At 37.1% G+C, this 17,528-nt stretch overlaps 1 protein-coding gene across 2 annotated transcripts in view; it reads left to right on the top strand.

Annotated features, from left to right (window-relative positions):
* Window positions 1-898: 898 nt before the first annotated feature.
* Window positions 899-17,528, top strand: part of dock8 (dedicator of cytokinesis 8) — a 63,235-nt gene continuing 46,605 nt past the window's right edge. The window contains exons 1-2 of one of the 2 annotated variants that reach the window (XM_028033453.1): window positions 899-1,183; window positions 12,465-12,564. In XM_028033453.1, the coding sequence (XP_027889254.1) occupies window positions 1,131-1,183; window positions 12,465-12,564 (153 nt within the window). In that variant the 5' untranslated portion in view covers window positions 899-1,130. Of the gene's footprint in view, window positions 1,184-12,464; window positions 12,565-15,250; window positions 15,497-17,528 lie in introns of those variants that run through there. The other variant, XM_028033454.1, reaches the window with a different exon arrangement.

The raw sequence follows: 17,528 nt of genomic DNA on the forward strand, positions 1-17,528 counted from the left end.
AATCATGTTATAGGTTAACATATGCAACATATACAGTATGAAAATTATTGAGTGTATCAATTTGGATGAATATGAAGTAAAATAACTTACAGCTTCTTATGGATAGTTGTGCTTTCTAAGGGTTTTCTAAAATGTTTTTTTTAGAAATGGTTCAACCCATCAACAAAATGAGGGTACAAAGTAGTAAAGTGGGGATTTAACCAAGAGCCGTTTAAAGCTGCAATAATCCACAAAAAAGCAGTCAAAATTTGTAGAAGTTATTGAGAAAGTGTTAAGAAAAACTATTAGCCAGGCCACTTTAAAATACCACCTCGCAAAAGTAGGTAAGACTTTTGAGCAGTACACTCACAAAAGGCAGATTGGGGTGAAATAAAATCTTCCCACATGCCTCAAATGCCTTTTAAACAAGAAAGACAACTTTTCTTACTATTTCCATTTTTATTTACCTTAAACCCTTTTAAATTGTTATGCATAACGGGGCACCGTACTTTTCTTAAATAAAATAATATACAAATATATATATTGAAAAAAAACATATTGTAAGACATTTCTGCGGTAGCCTACTCTTTTGTATGCAAGGAACACAGGCAGAGCAAGATGACGAATTAGCAATTTTAATTAGTAAGCGGTTTGTACAAAATATATAGATTTTGTACTCCTCTTGAGAAGGTAACATGTTTGACATTAAATGAGTATTTTAGTATTTTAGTCTAGCTGTGTTGAGGACTGGAGTAAATCTTTTCAAATAAATTTATCTAGTAGGCTAAATAAATAAATGTCTGGTAACGCTCATGTCAGCAGCGAGGGAGCGCATGTGCCTCATGCATCCACCCTGTCTGTCCCATTCTCTTCCTCCTCCTCCTCCTCCTCCTCCTCGTCCTCTTCCTTCTCCCTCGCCGCCGGTGTCAGTCTGACTCCCTCTATCTCGCACTTACTCCCTCGACGGGATACCTCAAAGCACATGCGGAAGTTTCCACCCCGGACTGCAGCTGCTGCCTCCGCCGCAGCTCAAATGAGCTTCTGACAGTTGATCAGTAGGAGGAGAAGCAGTGACAGCGAGGAGGTGGGCGAGGCGACACCGCCAGGAAGCACCACAGCCGGATCCGCTGGACTGGACCTCAGACCCGCGCATGGCTTCGCTCGGCAGCGCAGAGCGACGGGCTTTCGCTCTGAAGATCAACAGGTAAGGAAAAACTAAAACCTTATGACTTGTTTTGATCCTTCGGGATGAAAAGAGTGAATGTAAAGCTGCAGAGGAATAATGGGAGGGTGCAGTTTGTTCAGCGCGGAGCAGGCAGCCACATGTTGTGAATAATAAAAGCTGCAGGTTGTTTCACTCTGTCCCGGAAAAAGGCAGCCTGAAGGGCTATCAACTGTCCCAACTTTTCTACAACTTTACTGGAAGCCTTATTAAGACGTGTTACGACAGGCTTGGTAATATTGACAATGTTACCAAGTTCACTCTTATTTCGATACTTTTTTTTCTGTCCCAGAAAATGGTATAAATTTAGGAAACAAACCTTGTGCTTTACATCTGTCCATGAGTGTCATTTCCTTTTCTTGACCATGCAGATTCTAATGTGATCATTTCCTGTGGTGAGTTAGCTCTGACAAGTCCAGAGAATTGGTATAAATGAGGAATGTGTGATCATAGTTCCTACTGTGACGCTGACCAGGTGGGAAGGAAGTATGCATATGGAAGTCTATTGTGTCCCATTCCTTCTCTGTTTTTGACTTCTATTATGATTAGACCTGCAGTGACTCAAAAGCTTGTGTGTTTTGTGTAATATTGCAGAAGTCTGACAGTGCACTGGCGTTCATTCACATTGTGAAAGTGGATATAGAGCAGGGGTTATGTTTTCTTCATATTGATTCCAAAGTATTTTCTTTTTTCCCTTTTGGTTTGTTGCAGTGAAAGTAATAATTCTCCGCAGTATTTGCAAATGAACGAGTAGGTCAGTGGTCAATGGTATCTCTTCTTTGTTTCCCCATGCGCAGTAATAATAGAACTGCATTGCTGATTGAAATAGCCAGGAGAAATCGTGGTTCTCTGTTTTTGTGCTGCGCTGTGCAGAGCTGAGCTCAGCGGTTGGGAGATCAGAGAGAAGTTGGGCCAGAGCCTGAATGCAGTGATGAGCCAGCATCTGGGCTGGCTAGACCATGTGATACTGTAGTATTGCAAGGTGTTTGAACAGATTTATGTATTAACTGCGTAGTTTCATTAAGCCTTACTGAACCATTTGAATGCAATAAAACTCTGCAGTTTGCACCGATTAGCAGTTAAGAGATTTTTAGTTGTTGCAGTTTCAGAATGTTTTATGTTGCTTTAAATCAGCTTTCTCTCAATGAAGGTGTTCTTATTGCAGTTGTTCCATAGATTGTTATTTTATCTTAACCTGGTTTAAGTTTGTTCACGTCACCTCTAACTTGTCTGTTGTGTTTCATGGATCTTCATGGTATTGTTTGTTCTCTATTGTTCACTAACAACCTTCTGAGACCTTCATGTTACAGCTGTATTTATACTGACATTAACCACAGGTAGACTCACATTTACTATTTTGGTGACTTCTGAAGGCCGTTAGTTGTACCTTATGGTTTTATCTAGGGGTGTCGGAGTAAGTGGGGGTAAATATGATATGCTGGCAAAGCATTTCTACATTTTATTTGCTTAAAAAGTACGTACTTGTTTCCTTGGTGACTGTGCACTGTGTACCTCTCACATAAAATCCCAATGAAATAAGCTATAGTGCAAAAAGGTTTAAGGTGGAGGTATATTTTTCCTCTTTAGAGCACTGCAAATACCTCATGTCAGAAAGAAAAACCTGAAAAACAACTTAATAAGAGAGGGCTGGTAAACTCTTATCGGAGCAAATCTGTAAACATTAGATAGAGAAGAGTTGTTAGATTATGGAAAATTCATTCTTCCAGGAATGCTTTCTAGAATGAAGCCCCACATGTTTCCTTGTGATCTGTTTGGAGATGGTATAGTGCAAAGAAGCTAGAGGAAATATAATATGAGATAAGGAAACCTCTGATAAAGGCTGCAAACTTATATGTTAAACTGTTCATGCATCTGCTGTTGCTTGAGCAAGTGCTACTAGAATTGGTACTATAATGCAATTTGATTATTGATCGGGAAGGCCAGGTCAGTCCTAGGATTCCCCTCTCGACCCAGTGGAGGTGGTAAAGGGTAAAGAATAGGAACACCCTCCTGGACAATCTCTCCCACTCGTTGCATGTTACAGCACTGGAGAGCTCCTTTAGTAACAGGCTTCTGCATCTTAAATGGACATAAGAGCATTATTGTGGGTCTTTCCTCCCTGCAGCTGTTTCTCACTCAATAAGCTGTTTACATTTCTGCTCTTCTTACACAGGTTTCAGTAATCAACAATTAAACAGCACATTTTGTATTTTTTTATTTTATTTTATCCCAATCATCTGTACATTCCTTAAAATCTACATCTTCTACATTTGCTATTTAATTAGAATTCTAGTTATCTTACCTTTTTTGTTTGATATTACTATACAGTTTCTATTTTTTTCGTTTGTCACTGCGGTTACAGTTACATTTTCCCACAAAAGGATAGCAAAAAGATTTCATTCTATTCTATTCTATTCTATCAGAGTGATTTATTTGTATTCTAGCCACCTTGACTAATACTCACGAATCAGACACTCAGTTTTTCTGCCATCACATCCATGGCCATGTCATGGGAAAATGGTGCCTCCGACTAGTGTAGTGCCACTTCATTGTGAATTTTGTTTTACTGTTTAAGGTAAACCTAATGTTTACAAACTACTAAAGTGGATTAAAATAAAGCAAGATAAAGTCTATGAAGTGTAAAATGTTTTTACAACAAAAAAGATTTTATTCTGTATGACTATCATGCTCTCACATATAAGGACACTTTTGGCTTACTCTTTGTTACAAAATTATTTTGGTTCCTTGAGGTTTTCTGGTTTAGCCCCACCATAGCATCTCATTCAGTTTGTTGTTGTGTTGATGACCCACTTTTAGCCAAGAATTAGTTGTCAGGCTTTATATGTTAAGCATTATATTTAGATATCACATAAAGTCTGATTTCAGGATGAATTAGCTACTTGGCATCTGTTATACATTTTTACCACTTATAAATAATCTTTTCTCATTTTAGATCAGATTTAGACTGTTTGGACATTGTCTAGCTTTTCCCCAATTATCTGGCAGTATGTTGGTCAGAAGTTGACATACTTTTCCTTAGTTTTTCTAGATTTATCTTTGAACTGTATTGCTTGGGTCTAACATTTTGAATAACCTTCCACAAGCTTCTCACAAGTTTGCTGTAGTTGTGTCATTTCTTATGACAGAACTGGTGCAAGTGAGTCAGTTTTGTTAGCCACTGTGCTCACACACACAATTTCAGCAACACCCAGAAATGTTCTGGGTGTTGCTGATTAGGACTTCATGATGGCAACTTTAAAACCTTTATTTCCTTAGGCCTCTTTGTAACTAATTTGGTTGTGTGTTTAGCACAGTTGTTTATTTTGAAGAGCTATTTTTCCCTAAGCTTATCTTGAAATGTTGTCTCAATATTTTCCTACAATAATGTCTCCTCATGATACCATCTGATTTGTGAGGTACACCAGTCCTTCCTGCAGGAAAACATACTTAAAACATGATGTTGTCCCCTTCGTACCTGACAGTTGGGAAGGTGTTCTAAGTCATGCAAGTTCTCCCTTTTCCTCTCCAAATGTAACAAAGATGATCAAACACTTCAAATTGAGTTTCATCAGCTCACAGGACATGCATCCACATGTAGTGTTTTGTCCCTGAGTTCAACTGTAAACTGTAATCGTTTTTTTTATGTTGCTTTGGGATTAGTGGTCCCTCTGAGGGGCCTTTTAGAAGTTGAAGTTGATGAACGAAATAAACATATCTCATTGATTTAATTTTAAACTTTGGGTGCATTGGTCAAATAGCTGCTAAATACAGCAATAAACCAAAGGGGACTTGGAAAGCCAGTCACAAAGAAGAACAGCAGCCACAAGTTGAAACTCTAGAGTTAGAGTAAGATGGAAATATCTTTTTCTTATCATTTACACTGATACACATTTGTAGACATGGTTTCGTTGTGCTTATCAGGCTGAAACAATCTTTTGTTTATACACCCCATAAATATTCTATAGTCTCAGGAGCACCTCCGTGCCTCCACATCTTTCTATCAGCACAGCATGTGCGAAGGAAATCCTACAAACTGAGAACACACCATCACTCACTGGTATCACTTCAGTTTTCAGTTAGGACAGGAAATGTGTTTCTTGATATAGGCACCGAAAAAAGGGGAATGGAGAAGATGTTTGCCTGTTAACAAATGCAAAACATTCATCATATAAGAGATGACTGCTGAGTTTAGCTGGAAAAAGTAGTAAATATTTAATAATGTCCATTTGAACTTGATGTGATTTAAGAGCATATGGTAACAGGTGTGAGGACAGCTGTGGGCATGCAGCCTCTATTGTTCAATACTTCTAAGTGGAGAGGGGGGGCTCTGGATTGTGTTTCATCTGATTTCCTGTGGGTTTTCGGCAGATGTCATCTGTTGACCACCAGGTCTGTTGGTGGGCCGCTCTAGTACTTCTCAGTAAAAGACTGAAATAAACATATCCCTTCAAATCCAAGAAACTTTAAGCAAATTCTGCCTTTGTTTTTATGAAAGTCTCTTTTGGACCCAGGTTTTCACTTGAAGCCTCCAGCGACACAATTCTTGCAAATGATGGCTATGTTAGTGTGTGCCTCCCTTCGAGAGGAAGTTGAGTTGTGATGTTGCCGATAGCAGTAAGACTCATTAAGTCTGGAGACATATGATAGGATGAGACACACAGAGGGGGCCATGTATTTGGTTCTCTCACTTCTCTTGTCTATGCCACTCTGCTTTTCTTGATCTCCTGTCTTTTCTTCTTGGCTTAGATTAAAAGAGAGAACTTTGATTCTAAGGAGAAGGATTTTAAGGTTTAGGGAAACACTCCTCTCGTAGACAAACGAATAGCACTGCAGACAGTTTTCAGAACAAATTCTCTCAGGAGCTGACTCGTTAGGAGTAAAATTAATAGTTTTGTTTACGTCTTTAAATTGATCTAAGACATTATCAGTTATACTTTAAGAATTCGCTGACAAATAGTAGAAGTCTTCCCCCAAGCTGTTATTTTTTTTACATTAAGGCTATGGTGCATAAAGTTTATAGGACAGGAATTTCTCCCCCTTCAGTTCTGTTTGAAAGATAATTGAATGGAAAAAAGTTGAAATGATATAAAAGTCTTTGTGTTTTTTAAGTAATATTATATTATACAAGTTGAATAAATATAAACAAACCCTAAAATTTAATAAACAGACAAACAAAATTATTACTCAAACAATGGAAAGAAATACAATCATTCAGCCACTTTTATATTGTCTTTAGAGCAGAATTATTGTAATTTCTTACGTGGTTTGTTTTACAGATAATTGGAAGTAAATATCAAATTGATGGATGAATAAAACTTTATGTTTGATAAAATATTTTTAAAATGTATAGATTAAAAAATCAGCTTCTTAAAGGATCAGCTTCTTAAATGTTTCACGCCTGAGGAATAAAAGTCACCATATAATTGCTTTAAAATAAATCTTAAAAGTGATGCGATGAGCACATGAAATACATATACAAAAATACAAATGTATTAAAAACTAAAATAATAAACCATTAACTGAATAAAATTAAATAATTCCAGCACTTTTGTTATGTTACATTTTTAAGAAGTATCTGTGCACCATTAAATATTTCTAATTTCTTGTAGAAAATATCTTCTTATATTTGGAGCAGATATCATATTGGCTTTCCATTTCTGCTGGAGAATGTAGGGGCCAGTTTCGGGTTTAGCGTTGTAGGTTAGTTTCTATGCATGACCATAACTGATTAGAAATATCCTTTATTGTCAAACAGTGGGGAAATTCAGATGTCACTGCAGCAAGTTAAAGTAAGTTGGAACATGTATATTCACATTAAGGCAACCCCCCCCCAAAAAACAAAAAAAACAACAACAACAACAAAAAACTGTGCATCAAGAACAAATTTACAACATAAGAATAAAGATGCTGTACAATTATTAAAATAGCATACTCAGATTAAATGAATTGTGCAGCTTAGTGGGGTGATTTAAAGAAACAAAAATGCGTATTATATGCATGTTTGTGAAAAAATGCTAAAACAGCATTATTTATTCCTGTTATTTTAGATAATGTGTATGTTATCTAAAATGACAAAAACTGCATGTAACAGCAATAACCTTTTGAGTTTGTTGGGAACAGTCATGGTAATAAAATCATATAGGTGCTTGAAGGCAGGACTTGCAATAAAACACTTGTGTGCACCTAGGATGTAGCAGTCTGTCAATGAAGGAGCTCTCCAGTTCAGCAACAGCTGAAACAGAAACAGACGGGTAAGTGGACAAATGTTAAACTCACAATTTAAAGAAATGAGTCCTTTAGCATTGTGTAAAGTAGAAGGTTTAAGAAATTCTCCTAAGGAGGTTTACCTTTTTTCATGTGTGTGTGTGACTAAGAAGCCTGTGAGTGGTTTAAGAAATATGTTAAATGTCTTTGTGTTCAGTGCCTCAGGGAAACTGTAAATGTTAATTCGAAATCATATCTGATTTACAAGTACCTAAATATGTGGCAGTAGGATGAAGTTGTATGTGGAAAAAACACACTTTAAAGCACCACATTTGCAGCTTATAAACATTTTATAAAACAAAAGCCCCAAACAAGCAGTGATGGTTCACATTCAGCTTGAAGGAGAGGTTTGGGAATGATGCCAGAAATGCTGACAGGAACCCACCATACACTCAAACAGCAAGTGTAGGCCTGCCATATGTGACATAACAAAAAACTCCCAGCTTGTTTCTACTCAGATGCATAGTAGATGATTTTAGGCCCACAACATATGCTGAGATGAGGTATCATGGAAAATTTCCTGACACATTTTGGAAATCTCACCACTATGACGACGGATGATCATTTTAGGAATTTGTCCTCCAGTGACAATCTCATGCTGTCATTATCACAGCACTGGATTTCACAAGCGGGTAAGCTTACCAGTTTGAAACTAGGGAGAGGTGAAGGACATGGTCTACATGCCATAAATATTTCACATGAAAGCTGTGCATGCATTGAAATTATTGTTAAAAATGCTTTGCTCTATTGCACATGCCCAGTATATTGCCATGAGGCTCCCACATGGTCTGAAAAAATCTTGAAAGAATGGAAAAATTCTCTAAAGATCCAGCTGTCTGTTTAAAAAGATGAGCTTGTATGTCTTATTGTCCTGAAAAACAACATTGAGATTGGCCAGAATTAGCAGGTCAGACCTCCTAATCAATATTGGTCAGGAAAAGGCTGATTGCTGCATCTATTGACTATAACTGAGTCCACTGTATACAGAGTGGTAAGTGCTGGAGCAAGATAGTGATTTCAGATATCAGGGACGGGTATTCCAGTCTGAGACTTGGAGGATGCATTAGGCCCCACAAGATGCCACCCTGGGTGGTTGCCCATGTCACACATATCAGAAACCCACTGCCATAAAAAACTGTAGTTCATTTGTGAATTCCTTTATTGTGACTTTTATGTTTATTGCAATACATTTCTGATGACAATATTGATAAATATGGTGACAAAATTACATACAATACAAACACGTAATGCAAAATTTTGAAATTGTTACATCTCTATTACATATAAAGTATTGCAGAAATTAAATATATACCCTGTAGAAATGAGGTATTATTGGCAGACTAATTGATTTTCATCCAATAAGACGGAAATCTAAGACTTGACCTGTGAACATGACCGATTGACATATTTTCAGTTTAATTAGCTAGTGTCTGATTTGTTGAAATATTCTTGTTTTTATTACTTTCTTTTTAAGTTCAGATGACATTATGTCATTGAAGGAACAGTAATGAAGTGTGTGTTTTAGAGAGTGCCACTTTGACTATTTTCAGAGATTTGCAGTAAGGCAGAGATTTTGTGTTTTGATGAGGCTTAACATCCCAGGAACAGCTTTTTTAGACCAAAGTGGTTACATTTTTTTTTTCTTTTGGCAGTGGGGTTTTGACCTCATTTATAGATTTCATGGACTTCTTGTCCTGTCATCCAAAAGGTCCAGATGTACTTCAGATTGTCAAATACTTCTTCACTTGAAGTCTTGACTCTGGGTTTGGATCCTCACAAGAACTCATGGTTTTGTTTTGTTTTTTCAGAAGTTTCGATGCAAGCTGCTTTTGGTAAAATGACAAAATCCAAAGCTTTTGTTTTTATCCTCTTGACTGGAGCTTAGCTTTTATATGACAAAAGATGCCCAGGGAGAGGCCCGCTGAAGAGCGAGACAGCTGTTGCCTGCTGTCAGAAGCTGTTTGCTTACCAGTGGTAAAATAATGTCAGCTTGGTTCTACTGGCAAGAGCTGATTACAGTTTTCATTCCCTGGTCTTTTTATAGACAGGCCCCTAATGTCAGTCATTGTTTGTGACCTAACAATCTCCCCTGTGCATGCCTGCAAGATTTTGTGCCTACAAATTATACATTTTGTACATGACTTGTATTGAATTGTAGGTTGAATCATTTTGGTCTTTGTAGGACTGATGAAACATGTAGAAAGGAATTAATGCCAGTGTTGTTAGGAGGTTACTTTGTACTAAGGATGTCTTCTAAGGGAGTTAAGGGAGTAATTCAAAGTTTTTATGTTAACAGTATAAACTAGAAAAAATAAGTCTAAAGTTTAAAAGTATATATTTTCATATTGATCTGGTAAATTATACAAACAGAATTTATAATTCAAAGGCAAGTCAGTTTGACTTAATACAAGAAAGGCCTATAAAAAGTATTCACCTCCCTTAGTGTTTCACCCTTTTCATTTATTTTTGCAAATTAATCAACAGAATTTGCAACAAAATCATTTACAGAATAACCATGAATACTTGACACAAAAATAAGTAATTGCACCACTTACCGTCTTCAAAATGACTGACCTAAATCAGCAGAGGTCCAACCAATTAGAGCTAGTGGTTTCACAAGGGGTAGAATGGAGATTTTCTGAATACAGTGATTTTAGTCCAAAGACATCTGTGTCTAGAAGGTCCATGCACTGGTTAAACAATATTCCTGACTGTGGTTACGGAATGAAGACATCAGAACACTCCAAGGAGATCAGAGAAAAGGTTATTGAAAGTATCACTCAGGAGATGGATACAAAAAACAATCTAGCATACTGAGCACCCCATGAAGTTCAGTTAAATCATCAAGAAATGGAAGGAATGTGGTTAATGTGTAAATCTGCCTAGATCAGGGGATTGATACTTCTCATAAACACTGTATGAGTCTTGTAGGGCACAAACCAGAAATGACTTGAATCTTTTTTAAATTTTAGTTTTCTTATTTTACTTGTGATTTCTGTAATAGAGCAACAAGGCGTGTACATACTTTTGTAAGGGACTAAATGGGTTGTGGCATTCCTCTCAGAAATCAGAAGCATAAGAAGTATACGGTGAGCTTGAAGAGCATGATAAGTTCCTGACACAATCAATAGCCGGTCTGCTTTGGTGCAAGGTGCAAACATGCTGCTTCGATAAACCAGTTAAGTGACCAACAGCATTGTGGTTGTTTGCAGAGTCAGGTTGTAAGACCTTGTGTGCGCACTGTTGTGGGGGTCGGATCTGATGATTTCAAAGCAACTTTTGCATTAGTACAAGCTGCAGAGTTTCATTGTTTGTCCTTGTAATTGCAATGATTCTTGTGGAGACAGGATGTGTGTGTACGTGCTGTTATTTGTCCATGGTAATAGCTTTATAATCCCATTTTTGGTGTATTTCTTGAGCTCACCCTATACAACTGTTTTAATCTTAGTTGTTTTGCTAAACGTTGTCTTCAATCTTTTTATTCAACCATTTATTTCAGTGGCAATGTGGCTATATGTTTGAATAAATACCGCTGCCCTGCTGGACTTTGCTCTTTGTGTAGATTTGTTTGCACACCACCCATGTCTTGACCTTACTGTACTGACTCAGCTTATGTCGTGATTTATAGGGACAGTGGAACAGGAATTGAACACCTTCAATAATGATCAGCAGTTGTATTGTGAGAGCAAATATGTCAAGAAACTAATAAGCAATATTGGATCTTATATGACATTAACTGTGTTTACATGCAAATGAAACTGACTGAAGCTGTCTTTCTGATCTGCACATAATGTGTTTTACTACAGCTTCATAGGTTTTAGTGTTCTGACACGCTCTCCAAACATTTTGTTGTCTATGGTTTGTGGAGATAATTAGTAACAGTTATGTTACAACAGGCTTAACAAACTCATGAGACTGACCAGAGGGGAAGCAGCCAGCAGTGTGACTCATTTGCTCAAGTCTTTTGCCCTTTAAATATTTGCTGTGTGGATGTATCACAGTAAAGCACTTCTGACATTTGATAAGTAACACAGGCACTTATCAAACCTGACACAAGTAAAGGATTTTTTGTGGAAGGTTTGGTCAATCTCCAATCTCCTATGACATGGTAGATTAATTATGAAAAAATAGATGATGAACCCACTCTGAGGATGTGGAATGTGAGGAACAAACTGGGGCACTGTCTCCCAGTTCTTGTTCTCCCTTCCTTTTATAGGGGTAGCTCTAGGAAAGCACAGACAAACACTGTCTGCCCAACATTTCTGAATACTCCTTTATCCATCTGTCATGTTGATTTCCTGCTTGGTTTGACCCTTGAATCAGAGTGCCATCATTTAATCCAAAGCTGGTTTATTTTCAACTTGACAAAGCATTTCAATGTCAGTGGAAATTTGCTAGTGGAAGCAAAAGCATAGATAATCCAACTCAAAAATTAATGGAACCCAATGTGTTTTAGACAAAATTTGGATCTAATATCATTTAAATATACATTCTTTCTGAAGGAAATGGATGAGGTTTTCAGAATTTTTTTTTGTAAAGTCTGTATCTGTATTAAGTCAGAAATGCACTAACGTAAGATTTTGTGGCCATTTTATAAACAATAATTTTATTTCTTTTATATGTGATCTTCAAAATTGATTTTTGACCAGCTCCAGTTTTTTTTATGAATGACAAATAACAGTTGAATATTTGTTTTAGTAAACTCTCGTAATAAAAGTCTAAAGTAAAATGAAACAACAATTTCTCCCAAAACAGTTTGTTGCCTTGTCTGACCTATTTTCAAACATTCCACAGATGAGGAAAGTCTTCACTCAGTGACAACTTCCAAACCAGGGAGTGTTGTTGTTAATGCAACATAGAGTATTTGCATATGGTGTGTTGGCTGAGCGGAAGCTAATTTCTTGGTGCATCTACAGCACAGATAAATGATGCTAATTTCCTTTTTTCTGCCTTATGATCATAAAGCCTTACAAATATCTGTTTCTTATTTTTATTCCAGGCACAGTTCTGCAGAGGTTAGACGAAACTTCATTGGGAACTATGGCTTATATCACAGTCGGTCCAACTCCAATTCGTCTCCCACGGCCTACGTCAATGTGGTGAGTTTCATTCTGCAGGAAAATAATACATTAGTGTTTGAGTTCAAACCTGTTTATTCTATTGATATCCCACATCATCATCTTAAAATGTGCCTTTGAAATATTCAACTAATTCTGAGGTAGCATAACTGCATGCAAGGAAATGGAATATTTTTTTTCACTGATGTTTTTTATTGCTTTTCCTGCTATTTAATATAAACTTTAAGGATCACTGTAAATGTAATCTGTTGTAATATTGTTATGGTTTGCAGAATTTATTCCCCTAATGCAGCACTCTAACAGCTTTAGTGTTTGTAAGCGTATCATCCTCACATCCTCTTTACTGTCATTAGCCTGGAGAAAGACTGACTCAGTGCAGTGTCTAATCTTGGAGATTATTCTTTAAGTCCAAAAAATCTTCAACAAAACAAGAAAATGCCTTAGCAAAGACGAATGTTTGAATAATCACAGTGGATGGGAATAAGCAGGTGTGTCCAGTAAACATGCAAAAATAATTAAAACGTAAAATTATTTTGCTAATTCAATTTAAAATACACAGCTCGCATATTAAAAGGACTCTTCATAAATAGAGTGATATCTTTCAACTGTTTACTATTTTTCATTCACACTTTTATGACTTAAAGTTAATGATTACACAATATCTTGTTTCTAAGAAGCTAGAATATTTAATCAGACCGCTTTAATTAAAGCAATTTTTAATTATTTTTAATGATGCAATATTGTCTGTTCAGAAGATGGCAAATAAAATCCTTCAGAATGAGAAAAGATGCCCTTGCTAATGGAGCTAGTTGTTCAGAGTGCTATCCAAACATTTTAATAGAATGTTGGATGGAAGAACAGCTTTGGTAGAAAACAGCCTTTAGTAGGTTTGAAGCAAAAGACCATTTTAGAGTTCAGAGGAGATTCACAAAATGTGGACTGGACTGGAGTCAGAGCCTTGAGAGCCACCACATACAGATCTATCTAGTTCATGCTCTACATTGTTCTGTTCTGCTCCTTCTGTTAAATCACTCCTGAAGCAAAGATGTTAGAAGTTTGTCATCTGGTCTCAAGAGAAGAAGGAACAGACTGTTTCTGAGTGATCCAAAGTTCTTTTTTTAGATGAGGGTACATTTTGGTCTTATCTTTGGGAGCTACATTTCTGAGAGGGACAGACAGTTTTTACAATCCATGATGGGCAAGTGCAAATAAAGCACAGACATTTGTCGGAAAGTTTAACGTTTCTCTCTGGCAAGCTACATGTAAATGCTGATTTTCACATTTTCCAACAAGACTTGACACCTACCCACTGCCAAAAGTACTAATACCTCCTTAAATGAGGTATTAGACTAATTTAAGGAGTCTAATACCTCCTTCAATGAGGTATTAAACTCTATGGCATATAGTCAATCTGAACCTCCATTACACCTCAGGAGAGCCACAGGCTAATCACCTCCATGCCACACTGCATTGTTGCATTAATTCATGTAGAAGGAGCCCCAACTAGTATTGAGTCAATGTCCTGTGTTTCTGTATCTAAGATCCTTTATTTTTTGGTATCATGTATTTTTGGCATTTGCTCAGAAACTGAATTTTTTTTTTTATCATTAGCTCTAAGCCATCATTATTCAAAATAACTGAAATAAATTCTTTAGGATATATCACACTGTGTAGAAAATCTACATGAGTTTCTGAAATATATTACCTTTTTCATATTATTGTAATTCAATGAGATGTACCTTGATAACAATACATGTTTCCTAAACAAGGTTTGGAAAACTCTGGATTTCTTTCTACAAAGGAGTGAATAGCATCATTGGAGGTTAGAGCGTAGCAGGTTGTTATCACAGTTCTTCTGAGCAAACAAACACAATGCTGTAGTCTAATCCTGTGCAGGGATTGGTTCCCACACTACGCTTCAAGACTTTCTGTGGGACCCTTTGAGTCCCTGTCTCTGCCTTCCAGTGTTTTATCTTCCACTTCCTTCTTCTTTTTTTATCCTAGCTTTTCTCTGTCATTTCATCCTACTCTGCTGCTCTACATTTTTGTCACTCAAAAGTTTACTAAAGCTCTTAAGTGCTAAGTCTCTTGACATATCTGTAGCGTGACTTAGCTGAAACCCTGTTATACTTCCCTGGCTTTGATCCTTGAGCTTCTCAGCTGACGTGGTTTCGGTTGCACTACTTGGACCATTCACCCCACTCTTCCACCTCCACCTGCTGGCATCCAACACTGTTAATCTGTAACCTGCTTGAGTCGGGAAATGGGTCAACGTCTAGGCTGCTGACTGGCACTGGATGGGGCTGTTTACCTTGCAGCTTATGAGGGGGAGCAAATGTTTAATATGTCTGGATTTGGCATGCAGGGAGAGAGGTTTTAATGCCATAATCTCTGGGACAGTGGTTTTCTTGTTATTCAGCAGTGAAAACTGAGGGATGAGTGAGGGATATTCACTGTGGCTGTTGTGCTTGGAAATTTGTATGTTGCCAGTTGAGTGTTATTTTAGTTTTGCTGCAAAAACGAAGAGATTAAACGAAAAGCTTTGCATGATATTGTGTGCTGCTCCTGTTTGCCCCTGTGCAATCTGTTCCGGTGTTGAAACACTGGTTGAAAATGGGAGCGCTTCAGTGATGTCACTTCCTACAAAGCGTTGGTGGTTTTTAAGCATGTTCAAGTTTTTAGTCTGAATGTAAGCTAATAGAAAGCAGATGGTGCCATCTTTTGCTTCAACTGGTCCTGATGTTGGTTGTTTCCCTCCACAATCCTCTGTAGTTTTCGTCTTCTATGAATAAGAGGATGAATGTAAAGAGGATCTGTTTGCTAGCTTGTGGTTTAGTTTCAGTAAAAAGCAATCAGCGTCAGTAGAAACGAACAGTAGTGCAGGTTCCCATATCCGGACTGCGCCATTTTGTACACTTCCTCTTTAAAGTGGCACTTTTCAGTTGTGAGCAGGGTAAGTCTAACATATCTGTTTGAGTTGTGCAGGTACTAACAGAGACTTTAAAGCTATGTTTAAACGCTCATATGTCTGTGGTGAGGTTAAATTAAGTTCTACATTTTAAAAATGTTGCTTGTCTTCGGTTTGTTTGCAGTCTCATCTGGCTTGACAGGGTGGATTATAATAGCAAAGTGTTGGAAGGTTTATCAGTTTCTTGAATAATCATATCTGATGTATGCTGAAAATGTTTAAATCGGAGAATTCATTATGTTAAATCTTGGAGCATTTTTTCTCTTTTATCCTAATAATGAATCATTTGAAAGTTTGAAGTTTGTATCATCTGGTCAATCTGCTTTAGAAAGTACATTTTGCAGAAATATAATCATCATCATTGAGAGTTGATTGAATACTTAAGGAGTTTTCCTTTCTCCCTTGTGTTAACTCTGCAGAGCATCATTCACAGATTACAAGCATGCATGCATTAGCATTCATTATTTTTGGGGGGGGAGTTCATGCTCTGCACTAAAATAGAGAGAGGCTATGCTATGATGGTTGTTCTAGTTTTGAGTAAGAGTGCCTAATTTGGAATTTTGTTGAGGCACACACCATCTCTGTAGAATCAAGGTGCTTCACCTGTGTACACAATATTATACCGCATATCTCTTTTAAAATTGCTATATTTTGTAACTTGCTTGCACAGGTGCCCATGTCATTAGTTGTGCAGAGAAATGCGCTTCAGGGTGTGCGGATGTGCAAAAACATGTCTGCAGGCAGACAGAATTTGCTCTGCCTGTAAGAGTTGCGTAGAGCAATGACTCATGTTGTTGCTGCAAATTTCCCCACCTCTCCTCTGTGCACATACTGCTCATGAGTGCGTGCATGACATTTGCAATAATACCTCAATACTTTTATTTTTCTCTTTTCCACCTCCCCTACACATAGTTTTAAAAATACACTTTTTTAAGTGTAGGAGCATAAGCAAGATTAAAAGCATAGATGTTTTTTTGTAAGCTGTTCTGAATATTTATATGCAAGAAGATGCTATTTGTCTTTTTTGCATTTGTGCATTGTCTTTGTAAACTGCTTTTAATATTTCAGAAGAAGACTGCTGTGTTTCTGTAAGCTGTCTGTTTCTGCCCCCTGTTAACAGATTGGAAATCTGCCCAATTTTCTGTTACTTTCCTGCAGGTTCCTCTTTTTACCAGCAAACCAGCTTAGCCTGAATACTTTGTCTTTCCTAATCAGTTGGACATTTTGCTTCCAGTTGCCTTACAAAAAAGGCTCACTTAAACATTGATCTTGGGGATTTGTTAAAGTGTGTATTGAAGTGATTATGTTAACTATATACAGAATTGCCTTTATCCCTGTATGTTGAGATAATTATAGATTTCCTTTTGATCTGCCTGAGAGGAGATTGGGGTTTTAGAGTTTCTGTGTAAAAATAGATTCACTAAGAACAGAAAAGGCCCAGCTGTCTAATACAAGCCAAGTTTTTTCCAGTTACTATTTATGTCTGTTTGTGTGTCTTTTGTTCCAAGACAGGTATGAGCTATTAGAAAATAGTCATGATTCAACTTGTTTAGTCCTACCGCCCCTTTAAAAAAAAAAAAAAAAAACTCTGCACTGTTTACAGTAAATTACACAAGTATACTTGCTAGCTGAACCTTTTCACATATTCTCAGATTACTACCATCAACTTCAATGTATTTTATTGCCAGTTTGCACAATAGGTCAACATAAGTAATGAATAACTATGAAGTAGGAGGAAAATTATCCATGGTTTCTCTTTTTACTAATAAAAATGTAAAACGATGTGATTTATTTTATATCCACCTTTTTAATCTTCCAGATATTTTGGGATATGTCTCTACTTCCTTTGCAACATTTTCACCCATTCACCCAGTTGTGCTTATTCTTTGCAACAGATATTCCCACCTGAGCTGTGAATATCTGCAGCTTCTCCAGAGTTACAGTGATCCTCTTGGCTGCTTTCCTGATTAACCTTTTCCCTGTCTAGATTAGATGAAAGTCTGTGGTCCTCATATTT

This window comes from Xiphophorus couchianus, chromosome 12, assembly GCF_001444195.1.
Source record: "Xiphophorus couchianus chromosome 12, X_couchianus-1.0, whole genome shotgun sequence".
Classification (NCBI taxonomy): domain Eukaryota; kingdom Metazoa; phylum Chordata; class Actinopteri; order Cyprinodontiformes; family Poeciliidae; genus Xiphophorus; species Xiphophorus couchianus.